The sequence below is a fragment of the Equus asinus genome, chromosome 8, assembly GCF_041296235.1.
Source record: "Equus asinus isolate D_3611 breed Donkey chromosome 8, EquAss-T2T_v2, whole genome shotgun sequence".
Taxonomy (NCBI): Eukaryota; Metazoa; Chordata; class Mammalia; order Perissodactyla; family Equidae; genus Equus; species Equus asinus.
The window spans coordinates 75,825,303-75,839,651 of NC_091797.1; the positions used below are offsets into that span (position 1 = coordinate 75,825,303).

The 14,349-nt window shown below is 52.6% G+C and overlaps 1 protein-coding gene across 4 annotated transcripts in view; it reads left to right on the plus strand.

Moving 5' to 3' along the window:
* ABCB9 (ATP binding cassette subfamily B member 9) overlaps positions 1-14,349 on the plus strand; it is a 34,771-nt gene that overhangs the window by 7,767 nt on the left and 12,655 nt on the right. For all 4 annotated transcript variants that reach the window (XM_070515933.1, XM_014858764.3, XM_014858765.3 and 1 more), the window contains 4 exons: positions 4,439-5,129; positions 11,532-11,646; positions 12,222-12,352; positions 13,331-13,536. In XM_070515933.1, coding sequence (XP_070372034.1) covers positions 4,523-5,129; positions 11,532-11,646; positions 12,222-12,352; positions 13,331-13,536 — 1,059 coding nt within the window. In that variant the 5' untranslated portion in view covers positions 4,439-4,522. The remainder of the gene's footprint in view (positions 1-4,438; positions 5,130-11,531; positions 11,647-12,221; positions 12,353-13,330; positions 13,537-14,349) is intronic.

Here is a 14,349-nt window from a genome sequence, read left to right on the forward strand (position 1 = left end):
TTTCTTGCGGTCCCCAGATGGCCTGGGCAAGGGCACCCCAGACAGTGTAGTGTTGGGTTTCAGTCCTGCCTTCCCGTATCCTCTGCATGTGCTTAACTTCCCCAAGCCTCCGTTTCTCCATCTGTGAGAAGGAATGAGAGCTGCGAGGACCTCCCAGGGTGGCCGTGAGGACCCACAGAGATGGGAGGCGCCAGGTTCTTAGCACCTTGTCCAGGACTTAGTAACACTTTGTAAACGGTGGCTGTTGTGGTTGTAGTGATGATTGTTATTTATCATCTCCTGGCTGTTCCAGCCTTTCCTTTTGTGCAGCTGACAGCTGGAGATGCCCCAACCATCATTTTTTCTACTGGGAAGAAAAGCCTTTGACAGGATCCCTCGTAGGGATGGGGCCACTTGCTAATCCTGTTCCATTCCTTAGCATTTGGGGTCAAGGAGAGTTGCCTCTGCCCTCCTGGGCCGTATCAGGCCCCAGGCAGTGTCTGCTCTGGCCTCTGGCCACAACCTTGTCCCTGTCCCTCAAGCCACACACGTCACCCATGTGCCCACAATTTGCCCTCCAGCTCCACCTGGCCAAGCCCGGCTGCATCCTCCAGGTGAGTCAGAGGGAGGGCAGGGACATTCCTCTAAGCAGCCCTGTGGTCCCCATTCTCTCCTCCTCACAGTCTTGGCTGGTGGTCTTGTCTTCTTCATCCTCCTACTCAGTAACTTTAAAAATAACAGAGGAGCCTGTCCCCACCAAGGGCTGTAACCCGACCCGAGTTGCATTCTGCTCCATCAGACCTGGAGTAGGAGGACTCAGCACTGGGGAGCTGGGGGACCCTGGTGCTATTGCTGCTCAGCCCCCAGCTCACCAGGTGACCCTAGACAAGCCTTGCCCCCTCCCTCTCTGGAACTCAGTTTCCCCTTCTGTAAAACATGGTTCAGACAGACTGTCATGCTGGTATGCGAAATTTTGTTTATTCCAGTAAAGATAAACATCTGGGGCTCCAGGAGGGGGGGTGCGGGGAATGGCTGTCAAATGGGGTTGACATTACCTGAGCGGAGCAGAGGGGAGTCAGGAAGGAGCTCCCTCAGTGACTGGAGGGTGGGTGGGGGACGGGAGAGGCAGCCAAGCCCCTGGGCTGGTCTCTGGCAGATCTGCCTTCTGTCCCATTTCTGAACGCCAGCTCCTTTCTGGGGACTGAGGAACTCCTCGTGCTCACCAAGAGGTGAGCAGCAGCCAAGGTGGCTGGCAGGGCCTGGGCAGCCAGCAGTCACTTGGCCAGGAGGCCTGGTGTGGCACCAGGCCAAGAGCATCCCTCTCTGGGCTCCGACTCGCGCTCACCCACTCACTGGCTCCTCGAGGCTTCTGCATTGCAGCAGACAGGAGCCCTGCGCTGGCAGCCCTGCTGAGGCTGGGAATGCAGCAAGGGCTTGGGCAAGGGGTGTCTGTCCTCCCATCCCGGCCCCGCTCCCTCCCCCGCCCTTGATCCCACTCACGGGAGGGGCAGCTGCTGACAAGGCAGCCATCTTCTCTGGGACAGACTTGAGTCTGCCTGGAAGTGCTGGGGTGAGGGCAAAGCCCAGGCTTGGGGACCGTCATACCTCTCAGTCCTCTCTGCATATCAGACCCCTTCTGAGTGTCATTAGGGGGCTTGACTACCCCTGGAGAGGCTGGTTTTGAAGGATTAGGACTTTGGAGTTAAGAGCATAGACTTTGGAACCCGACAGCCTGGGTTCACATCCCAGCTCTGCCACTTGGTAGCTATGTGACCTGGGGCAGGCCACTTAACCTCTCTGTGCCTCAACTTTCTCAACTGTAAAATGGGTATAATAATAGAACCTACCTCATAGGACTCTTGAGTATGAATGCATATAAATCACCAGAACAGTGTCAGGCACACCTTAACATCAATAAGTGTCAGCTGGTTTTACTGTTGTTGCTGTCAGTGTCACTGTGATCATGGTCATCTGCTCTGCTTCTTGGCTTCTGGGGGCTTAAGCATCATGCATCGCTTACAAAGAGCTGAGTTCTCAGAAATGCGTCACTAGGCGATGTTGTCGTTATGCAAACATCATCGCGTGTGCTTACACACACCTAGATGGCACAGCCTACCACACACCTAGGCTCTATGGCACTGGTCTTCTGGGACCACCGTGGTACATGCTCTGTCCTTGACCACAGCGTCCTTGTATGGCACATGACTGTAGACTCTCTTTTCCTTAGCTGAATGCTCCCTGTTTGCTCTTGTTGTATTGACAGGTGTCTTAGCTTAGCAGTTGGAGCCTAGATTCTGGAGCCAGACAGCTCTGAGTTCAAATCTCAGCTCTGCTGCTCACGAGCTTCAGGATTTGGGGCAAGTTATTAACTTCTCTGAGCCTCAGTTTCTCCATCTGCTAAATGGGGATGAAGATAGTGCAAATCTCACAAAGTTGTTGTGAGGATTAAATAAGTGAACACATATAAAGCTCACGGGCATATAACGGGCGGGCTCAGAGGAAGGGCTGTGCTGTGTAACTTGTAGCTTGTAGTTCTTGGGCACCTGGTGTGTGTACATACAGGCATGCGGTACAGAGGGTGAGAGGCAGGTGCTGGGATCCCTCACAGACTGGCTCGAGTCCTGGCTTGGGCCTTTGTTAGCGGGGTGATATGGCATGTGCTTTTCCCCCTCTGTGCCTCAGTTTCCCCGAATGTAGATAGGAATGTGGAACCAGCCTCATGGGGTTGTGTGGGGTTTCTATCACTCCAGAACATGAGGTCCATCACCTTGGTTTTAGCACCAGAGCTGTGCGGGAGAGGGTGTCTCGGGCTGGCCCCCCTTCCTGCACTACTCAGAGTCACCACTCCTGTTGTTCCATGCCTCCACCCTCCACTTGGGGACTCCAGAGCTTTGCCCATTTTCCAGGTGGGACAAAAAAGACCCCAAGAGAGAAAGGGACAGAATGAAGACAAGAGGTAGCACTTGGAGGCATGCCCTAGCTCGGTCCCACTTCTGCCCTGGACAAGCCCCACTCCCAAACTCAGGCCACCAGGCCCACATCCCATGGTGGCCCTGCAGCTCCTGGGGTCTCCCAGGCCCCGGCTGAGTCCCGAGGAGCCCCATGTGGGGGACGCTTTGGACAAAGCAGACATTAGGCTCCAGAAAACCAAAAGGCCCTAGGGCTGGGGGTGAGGGCCAACCTGGGCTACAGGAAAAGATTCTGGAAACTTCCAGGCAGATGTGAAAGTCCCTGAATCACTCTAGAGCCTGCAGTCCCCTCTTTATCTAAGAGTACAAAGGTTTACTTGGGGAGACAGAAGTGAACAAACATTTATTAAGCACCCACTGTATATGGGGGTAACAATCAGCAGTAATTATTATGTACGAGGCACTGTGCCAGAACTGATGTTCACGTGCTAAACCTCACGCTGACGTTTTACAAGTGAGGAAACAGGTTCAGAGAAATTAGTAGTAATTGTAGCAGCAGTAGCAGTAAAAACAGCGACCATTTATTGCACACTTTGCTTATCTCAGCTTCACCGGCGAAGTCCTCCAGACCCCTGCCCCCCGCCGACCTCTTGGGGCCTCCTTGCCTCCCTCAAGCACGTCGGCACACTCCTACCTCAGGTCTCTGGCACTGTCTCTTCCACTCGTCCAAAATGCTTTTCCCCCAGATATCCACATGGCAGACTCCCTCACCTCTTTCAGTCTGGCCCAAGTGTGGCCTTCACTGCAAGGTCTTCCGTGGCCCCCCTATTTAAAATTGCCCTTAGACTGACTCATAGCTACAGAGAACAAATTAGTGGTTGTCAGAAGGGAGGGGTGTAGGGGGAAGGGTAAAACAGGTGGAGGAGATAAGAGGTGCAAACATCCAGTCATAAGTAAGTCGTGGGGCTGTCACCTACCGCATAGGGAAGATAGTCGACAATATCGTAGTAACTTTGTGTGATGGCAGATGGCAACTAGTCTTATCAGAGTGATCATTCTGTAATGTAAATAAATGTCAAATCACTATGTTGTCCACCTGAAACTAATGCAATATCCTATGTCAACTCTACTTCCGTAAAAATAAATAAATACAAATTAAAAAATAAAATTGCCCTCACCCCCCCATTGCCCCCATCCTCTACACCGCACTCTTTTTTCCCCCACCCCTTACCTCCTAACATACTATATCATTTACTTATGTTTATCATCTGTCTCTGACACCAGTGTGTCAGCTTCGCAAGAGCAGGGGTCTTTGTTCCTTTTGCTCATTGTTAAATCCCCAACACAAAGAACAGTCTGGCCCCCAGCAGGCGCTCAGTGGAGATTCCTTGGATGAATGGAGTCTTCACAGCACCCCTATGAAATCAGTACTCTTGGCGGTGCCATTTTACAGATGAGGAAACTGACGCTCACGGCTGTCAGGTGACTTGCTTGAGGTTCCACAGCCAGCAAGTAGCAAACCTGAACCCCTTGCCCTGTCGCCCCCACAGGTCTGACCTCACCCCGCAAACAATGGCCTTGCCCCCGTGAGCCAGAGCCTGCCCATTGGCGCCTGCCCACTGCCAGCCAGCAGGATGCAGCTGTGGAAGGCGGTGGTGGTGACCCTGGCCTTCATGAGCTTGGACATTGGCATGACCACAGCCATCTACGTCCTCAGCCACGTGGACCGCAGCCTGCTGGAGGACATCCGCCACTTCAACATCTTTGACTCGGTGCTGGACCTCTGGGCGGCCTGCCTGTACCGCAGCTGCCTGCTGCTGGGGGCCACCATCGGCGTGGCCAAGAACAGCGCCCTGGGGCCCCGGCGGCTGCGGGCTTCCTGGACGGTCATTGCCCTCGTGTGCCTCTTCGCGGGCATCTACACCATGGTGAAGCTGCTGCTCTTCTCCGAGGTGCGCAAGCCCGTCCGGGACCCGTGGTTCTGGGCCCTCTTTGTGTGGACTTACATCTCACTCGCTGCCTCCTTCCTGCTCTGGTGGCTGCTGTCCACGGTGCAACCAGACGCCAAGGCCCTGGAGCCAGGGACAGGTGCTGAGGCCGAGGCCGAGGGCTTCCCTGCGGAGGACCAGTCGCCACCTGAGCAGGCATCGGGGGCCACGCTGCAGAAGCTGCTGTCCTACACCAAGCCCGACGTGGCCTTCCTCATGGCAGCTTCCTTCTTCCTCATCGTGGCAGCTCTGGGTAAGTGAGGACCCACAGGGCCTGGTGGGCACCCAGGAAATCAGTGTAGCGGATATAACCCCCTGTTCTTTCCTCTGAAATTTTTAACATTTTACCTACATGGTTCAAACATCAAGTTGCTATGAAAAGGTAAACATTGAGAGTTTCACTTTTAATTCTGCCCCTAGCTACCCTGATCCCCCTGCCCAGAGCCAACTACAGGAAAAGGTTCCAGAAACTTCCAAGCGGGCAGGAAACCACGTTTATTCATTTCTTGTATGTGTTTCCAGTGTTTCCTGGTAACAGCTACATGCACATATGAACACGTTACTCTCCCCACCTCATACACTTTATTTAGGGTCCTGCTTTTTTCACTTAACTATATATTCTGGAATTTTCCCATGCGGTACCTCATTCTTTTCTTGGGCTGCATGATATTCCATAGATTGATTGTGTGTGTACTAACTGTGCAGTACTTTATTTATTTATTGGTTTTTTATTGCGGTAACATTGGCTTATAAGATTACATAAATTTTGGGTGTATATCATTATATTTCGATTTCTACGTAGATTACATCATGTTCACCACCCAAAGACTAATTCCAATCCATCACCACACACAGGTGCCTAATGACCCCTTTCACCCTCCCCCCTCCCCCCTTCCCCTCTGGTAACCACCAGTCCAATCTCTGTCTCTGTGATGGCTCTTCTCCTTATGAGTGAGATCAGACGGTATTTGACTTTCTCCCTCTGACTTATTTCACTCAGCATAATACCCTCAAGGTCCATCCATGTTGTCACAAATGGCTGGATGTCATCATTTCTTATGGCTGAGTAGTATTCCATTGTGTATATATACCACATCTTCTTAATCCATTTGTCCCTTGATGGGCACCTAGGTTGCTTCTAAGTCTTGGCTATTGTGAATAATGCTGTGAAGAACATAGGGGTGCATGTATGTTTATGCATTTGTGTTTTCAAGTTCTTTGGATAAATACCCAGCAGTGGAATAGCTGGATCATATAGTAGTTCTATTCTTAATTTTTTGGGGAGTCTCCATACTGCTTTCCACAGTGGCTGCGCCAGTTTCCACTCCCCCCAGCAGTGTACGAGGGTTCCCTTCTCGCCACATCCTCTCCAAAACTTGTTGTTTCCTGTCTTGTTAATTATAGCCATTCTGACTGGAGTGAGATGATATCTCATTGTAGTTTTGATTTGCATTTCCCTAATACTTAGTGATGTTGAGCATCTTTTCATGTGCCTGTTGGCCATCTGTATATCTTCTTTGGAGAAATGTCTGTTCAGATCTTTGGCCCATTTTGTAGTTAGGTTGTAGTTTTTTTGGTTGTTGAGATGTATGAGTTCTTTATATATTTTGGATATTAACCCCTTCTCAGATATATGGTTTGCAAATATCTTCTCCCATTTGTTAGGTTGTCTTTTCGTTTTGTTGATGGTTTCTTTTGTTGTGCAGAAGCTTTTTAGTTTGATGTAGTCCCATTTGTTTATTTTTTCTACTGTTTCCCTTGCCTGGTCAGACATGGTACCTGAAAATATGCTGCTAAGACCGATGTTGAAGAGCATACTGCCTATGTTTTCTTCTAGACGTTTCATGGTTTCAGGTCTTACGTTCAAGCCTTTAATCCATTTTGTGTTAATTTTTGTGTAATGGTGTAGGATAATGGTCTACTCTCATTGTTTTGCATGTGGCTGTCCAGTTTTCCCAAAACCGTTTGTTGAAGAGACTTTCCTTTCTCCATTGTTCTTGGCTCCCTTGTCGAATATTAGCTGTCCGTAGATGTGTGGGTTTATTTCTGGGCTCTCAGTTCTGTTCCATTGATCTGTGTGTCTGTTTTTGTGCCAGTACCATGCTGTTTTGATTACTATAGCTTTGTAGTATGTTTTGAAATCAGGGAGCGTGATACCTCCAGCTTTGTTCTTTTTTCTCAGGATTCCTTTGGCTATTTGGGGTCTTTTATTGTTCCATATAAATTTTAGGATTCTGTGTTCTATATCTGTGAAAAATGTTGTTGGAAGTTTGAAAGGGATTGCATTGACTCCATAGATTGCTTTAGAAAATAGGGATATCTTAACTATGTTAATTCTTCTAATCCATGAGCGTGGAATATCTTTCCATTTCTTTGTGTCTTTTTTAATTTAGTCCAACTGACAGTTTTCAGTGTACAGATCTTTCACCTCTTTGGTTAAGTTTATTCCTAGGTATTTTATTCTTTTTGTTGCAATTGTAAATGGGATTGTATTCTTAATTTCTCTTTCTGCTGCTTCATTGTTAGTGTATAGAAATGCGGCTGATTTTTGTATGTTGATTTTGTATCCTGCAATTTTACTGTATTCATTTATATTTCTAAAAGTTTTTTAGTGGATTCTTTAGGGTTTTCTATATAGAAAATCATGTCAACTGCAAATAGCGACAGTTTCTCTTTTTCCTTTCCAATTTAGATCACTTTTATTTCTTTTTCTTGCCTGATTGCTCTGGCTACGACCTCTGATACGATGTTAGATAAGAGTGGGAAAGTGAGCATCCTCGTCTGGTTCCATAGATTATTTAGTCAGTCTTCTGTTGTTGGACTCATGGGTTAGTTTGAGTCTTTTTCTTACAATAAATACATTTCATATGCATGTGGGTATATCTGTAGGATAATTCCCGGAAGTGGGATTGCTGGGTCAAAGCATTTTTTGTAATGAAGCAGAAGAAATTAGAGCCCATCAGAGTACATTGTCTGTGGAAAGATGAAGTATAGTTTTGTGAAACTTGGAGTTACGTGCGCCTGTGTGTTAAGTGGGACCTGGTTTGTGACGTAAAATGTATTTGTCACTATGGGTCTGGTCCAGGCAGGTCGAAAGCACCACTCCAGCACCGAGGGTAGGATGGCAGCATTGCAGGGTGGACACTCCACGGGAGCTGGGGCAACAAGGCCTAGGTGGAAATCCCATCCTGCTTCCTCCCTGGCTGTGTGACCGTGGGCAGGTTCTCGAACCTTCCAGAGCCTCACTTCCTTGTCTGTGAGACTGGGATTGGTAGTATCCTTACGCCATGAGGTTGTGAAGCTTGAATAAAGTAGGTGGGAGACAGGCATGTGCAGAGCTTAGTGCAACAGGTGAGTACTCGGGAGTGTCAGCGATCACGAGTGGTTCCATGTTTCACTCACGGGGACAGAGTCTGGGAGTGGCCACAAAGCCAGAGTGTTCTCGAAGAGGACAGGCGAAGCCCAGAACTGGCTCCAGTTCCGCAGCCCCTTTCTCTGACTGTCCACCTTCTGCCCTCTCAGTCCTGGCCCCTTAACCGCTGTGTGATTTTAGGCAAGTTGCTTAACCTTTCAAAGTCTCAGGCTCCTCAGCCGTAAAATGGACATAATAATGTGACCCATCATGTTGGGGCTCTGAAGCTCAGTGAGTTAAGACAAGGAAGACACCCGGACAGTCCTGGCACATAGAGAGCTCCCGATAACTTTTGGTGGCTGTGAATATTGGGGTGATCCTTTCTGTTTAACCAGCTAGTTCTCCTACTCATGCTTCAAGGCCCAGATGTCCCCTCCTCAGGGAAGCCTCCTTGGATTCCACCGACAGCGGCCCTTTGCACCTCAGTTACAGTGTTGGTGACGTGAAAAGCACGCGTCCACCCTCCTGCCTGCACTACCAGGCTGAGCCCCTCAGAGGTGGGGGCCGAGTCCCACTCTCCCTGCTCCCCGATACCTGGCACAGAGGGAGGCTCACGGGACGAGTGAACGAATGAATGAGCGAACAGATGACTGTCCTGCCTGTGTGGGCAGATGGTGCCCCACGACCTCGCTTCCTGCCAGGGCCCTGCTGTCAGCCAGGGCGCGCTCAGAGAATGCAGATGTCCTGAAACACACCTGGGCAGCTTCTGCTGGGTCGAAGTTGCTGCCTCCGACTTGGGCTCAGGCCCCCGACGTCACTGATACTTCACGCAAGTTTACTGATCCCAGCCAAGCTCCAGTTTCTCATCCTGAAATGGGCACTTCCTTGGGCTCTTGTGAGAATTAAGTGAGATGAAGCACGGTGCCCAGCAGAAATCAGTTTTTCATGAAAGTTAGGTGCTGTGATTATTAATAATTGTTTTTCAATCAACAAGCATCCAGTAGGGCCCAGCTTTTACTAACATCTCATAATCTGAAAGAAAAACTGCAGATTGGGAAGAAAGGTCAGTTTTAGGTTTGAGTATCTCCTATTAAATTGAGATTCTTTTTTTTATTTTTTAAGATTTTATTTTTCCTTTTTCTCCCCAAAGCCTCCCGGTACAGAGTTGTGTATTTTTAGTTGTGGGTCCTTCTAGTTGTGGCATGTGGGATGCCGCCTCAGCATGGCTTGGTGAGCGGTGCCATGTCCGCGCCTAGGATTCAAACTGGCGAAACCCTGGGCTGCGAAAGCAGAGCGCGCGAACTCAACCACTCAGCCGTGGGGCCGGCCCCCTAAATTGAGATTCTTTAATATGGATTTCATGGCAACCCAACTACATAAACTTGGGCAAGTGACTTAACCTCTCTGAGCTTCAGTTTTCTCATCTGTAAAATGGGAAGAATAATAATACCATATCTCTATGGGAGGGAGGCATTTGAGATTTGAAAGAGATGAGGGAGCAGATATCTAGGGTAACAGTGCTCCCAGCAGAGGGAACAGCCCATGCAAAGGTCCTGAGGCTGGAAAGTGCCTGGTTGTAAGGAATAGCAAAGAGGCCAGCAGAGCTGGAACAGGGTGAGTGGGGGTAGGGTAGAAGATGAAGTCACGTCAGTCACAGGGGCCCGATTGTGCAGGATGCCGTTGGCCACTGTAAGGACTTTGACTTTTACCCTGGCTGCGATGGGAGCCATTGGACTGTTTTGGGCTCAGGTACGACAAGATCTGATTTCAGTGTCACAAGACCCTGCTGTCAACTGAGTGGAGAACAGGCTGACGGGGACAAGGGCAGGGAGAGCCAGGAGCTGGTTACTGAGATAGTCTAGGCAAGATGGGCGGCTTGGACCCGGGTGGGCAGTGGAGGCAGTGAAAGTGATCGGGTTCTGGAAATATTTTGAAGGTGAAGCCTCAGGATCTGCTGACAGATTGGAGAGTTTCATGTGGCCCTTGTGCAGATTCAACCCCAGAGTTGGCATATGTGCGTGGCCCAGCACCTGCACCCAGAAAGGGCTCGAGAAACGTCTGCTGTGGTTAATATCGTCGGTGCCTGCTGGAATCAAAATGCTTTTGGAGCTCGCTGATGCCCTTTTCTCCCCTGTGGGTAAACTGAGGCAGAGCTTCCGCTCACGTGGAACTCCACAGTGGTGGCTGGAGACCCCGTCTGGCCGAGGACTGTAGGGACTGAGGATGCCTAGGTTGCCATCTTGTGGTCCCTGTGCCAAGACCAGCAGAGGGCACCAGAACCCCACAGCAGCCCTCATTGTCCCCACTGGGCCAGTCATGCAGAGCTGGCCAAGGAGGGGCTGGCCAGATCTGCCCAGGATTCATTCACTGACCTTTATTGAGTGCCGACTGTGTGCCCAGCCCCAGGCCAAGCTGTGCCTGTGGAAAGAGCTGCAGTGAAACGGGACAGAGCCTGGGCTGACCGCGTTTCATTCCCTGTCTATCATTTCCATGAGACGAGTGGGCATCCCGGATTATCGGGAAGGAAGGGACAAGGAAGGAGCCCCCAAATTGGAAGCCAGTTTGGGTTTGAGTACTGGCCCTGCCTCTTAACTACTGTGTGACTTCAGGCAAATTACTCCACCTCTCTGAGTCGCCCATTCCACCTCTGTGAGATGGGGGTGACATCCCTTCTCAACCCCCTCTCCCCACCCCTGCCCAGGATTGTGGTGAAGATTCACTAAGACAAACGGGTAGGAAATAACCTGGCAAACTGTGTAGCGCCCACCAGGAGGGGCGCGGTGGCAATTTCCAGCACTGCTCGGAGCCAGAATATCCACATCTGAGGTTCTAGAATTTGGACTCTGAACCCTCCGTCAATGAGAAGAAGGATGTGAACTTGGCGTCATCAGCCCCTATTGCTGTGTGGCCTGGGCGAGGGTCACCTCATCCTTTCAGTGTCGCTTTCCTCCTCTGTAAAGTGGTGTGATGACAGGACCAACTCGAGTCTGCATGCAGAGAGGATGAACCGCCGCCCGGAGTCCCGTGCTCTGAGTGCTGGGGGCCTGGTGGCTGTTATAGTACCCCCGACCCCGGCTGGGTAGATGGAATAACCCATATGTCCTGTGTTCCTGCTCCCTGAAAAGAGAGAGAGCGTTGAGCAGCGGCCCCCACCCTGCTCCCGCCGTGGGGAGAGGCTGGAGATTGCCCAGAGAGAAACGCCCCCAGTGGAGCGAGCAGAGGGGTGGCCTGTGGGCTTCTGGGAGCAGGGGTGCGGGCTCCCCTGGCTGCAGATGCGCCCTGAGCCCACCCTGTCTCCGGCAGGAGAGACCTTCCTCCCCTACTACACGGGCCGGGCCATCGACGGCATCATCATCCAGAAGAGCATGGAGCAGTTCAGCACAGCCGTCATTGTCATGTGTCTGCTGGCCCTCGGCAGGTAGTCGGCTCTCGACCCCACTCCCTGCCCCCGAGGCCCGCAGCTGGTGGGGGGAGAGCAGCTCCTCAGCGGAAAATGGGCCAGAGGGGTGCAAGAAATGTCCCTGGTGGGCCTGTCCCTTAGCTGGTCACCGTGGTAACCAACAAACAGGGCTTAGCACCCATGTCCATGTGGTTCAGCAACACCCTAGAGCCATACTCGCTTGTCCCTAAAAATGGCTGCAGTCCTTAAGGGTTCCCTTTTCACCCTCCCTGGCTGTTTTCCAAGTGGAAGACGAGGACCAGCCCTGTCTGCACTGTTCTGGAAGGGAGAGGGGTCTGGCTGGCAAAGTCGGGTCCCTCACCGACCCGTAGACACAGTCCCCCTTTGCCCTCACCTTGGGAGCTCCAGCTGGGGGACAAGGGAGACCTCGGGGTGGTGCCAGCCCTGGAGAGTGGGCTCAAGGTTGAGGTCCATCCCGTCTCCGCCCCGCAAGTGGCCGATGCCTGCCAGCAGCGGGAGGGGACAGCCAGGTAGCAGCTGTTGGTTGTCAGAAGGACGTCGTGCTCTATGTAACATCTCTTATCTGCAATTAGCTCATTTGCCGCAGGTATTCGGGGCGGCATCTTTACCCTCGTATTTGCCAGACTGAACATCCGCCTTCGAAACCGTCTCTTCCGCTCGCTGGTGTCTCAGGAGATGAGCTTCTTTGACGAGAATCGCACAGGTTGGTCCCCCGGGGCCTGGGGTGACCTGGGGCTGGGCCCGGCGGGGTGGGCTTGCCTCGCATTGAGGAATTAAGTGGGCACGTTCGTGGTCTCAGCCCCGCTGGCCCCTCCATCCAGTTCAGGAGGGAAACCCCCAGCAGGCTGGCTGGCCCCTGGCCCTGCCCGAGCCCTGGGGAGCTGGCCTGCTGGCTGAGGTTTGGGTGTGAGCTGTGGCTGCCCTGGGACCCTGGCCAGGCCACCCGAGGTCCCTGCAGGAGCCAAGGCCTCGCCTCCCACTGCCCTCTGGAAATCGTGAGGGCCAGGACTGCCCAAGCCTGTGGCCTGAGAGGCCCAGCACCTATGGGGGTGAGTGGGGTGGGGGTACAGGGTGAGCCAGACAGACAGTGTCGTCTCTGGCCAGGCTCCCAGGCTCAGACAGAGCAGCCTGGGTCTGAGGCCTGGTCGTACCACTCACTAACTTCACCTCCCTGAGCCTCTGTTTCTTCATCTCACGAAGAACAATAGATGGGAACAATCACAGCAGCCACCCCATAGGGTTGCTCTTAGCCCGGGATCCAGGGGTTGGTAAAAGAGTATCTGCCTTTTCTCCTCCTCCGGCCCAGACGGCCATTTCTCTGTGAGGCAAGAGAGGAGTTCATCTCTCTGCCAGGGCAGGCAGGAGACGTGGCTTTGATTCTGGCTCAGCCGCCGGCAAGCTGTGTGGCACTGAGCGAGCCTCTTCCCATTCTGAGCCCCGGCCGCCATCTCTGTGCTGTGGGATGTGCTGAAGCTGAGGCATGAGGCTGGTGTCAAGGGCTGGGCTCAGAGCGGCCCTCGAGGGGCATCTCTTCCTCCCTCCCCACCCCGCCCGGAAGGTGGGGGAGGTCCGCCCTGTCCCACGCTTGTCTTGGAAGCCCCCTAGCCCCCCGCCTCGAGTCCCCTGCCCTGCCCGCAGTGGCCTCGTTGCTGCAGCGGGAGCTGAGCTGCCTGTGTTCCAGGGGACCTCATTTCCCGCCTCACCTCGGACACCACCATGGTCAGCGACCTGGTCTCCCAGAACATCAACATCTTCTTGCGGAACACGGTCAAGGTCACAGGCGTGGTGGCCTTCATGTTCAGCCTCTCGTGGCAGCTCTCCTTGGTCACCTTCATGGGCTTCCCCATCATCATGATGGTGTCCGACATCTACGGCAGGTACTACAAGGTAGGCCCGCCTGGTCCCTCCTTGGGTCTAGGAGCGTGGTGGCTCCCAGGCGTCCCCTCAGAAGGGGCTTGGGGGCTGCAGGGGCTAGCAAAGGACCCATCTTGAGGCTGTGTTTGCATTCATTCACTTGTTCCTTCAGTCATTCAATCAATACTTATTGAGCACCCACTACATCCCGAGCACCAGGATCCATCAATGAAACAGACAAGGGCCCTGCCCACAGGGAGCTTATATTCTGATGGGAAAGACAGACAATGAGTAACAACAATATTAATGATGAGAATATATAATACAGTAAAACGTGCTAAGTGCTAGGAGAAAAATGAAGGGAGGGAAAGAGATTAGGAGCATGCGGGTGGGTGCGATTTTAAATAGGTCTTTCTGAGAGGGTGACATTTGAGTCAAGAGGTGTTCCAAGTGGAGGAGGGCACAACCGGTGCAAAGGCCCTGAGGTGGGCACGTGCCTGGTGTGTCTCAGGAGCCTCAGGGAGGCCAGGGAGGCTGGAGCGATGCAGGGGGGATGGGAAATGAGGGCAGGGAGGCAGCAGGGCCCCAGGCGTGCATCTTTGCAGACCTTCGGTGGCACTGGAGGGGCCGTGTGCCCCCTTTCTGTAGAGTGTGCGTTCCTGCGGGGCTGGCTCGGGCCCATGATGCAGTGTGGACAGGCCGCTGTCCCCCAGCCCCCCCTTGGCACTGCGTCTGCCGGGAAGGCCAGCCCATGAGCTGGGCCCCCGCCACACCCGCCTGCTTCCTGCTTGGTGGTGCCCCGCCCCTACGGAACCAAGGCCGGGTTCAGGCAGGGGCAGTGGCAGG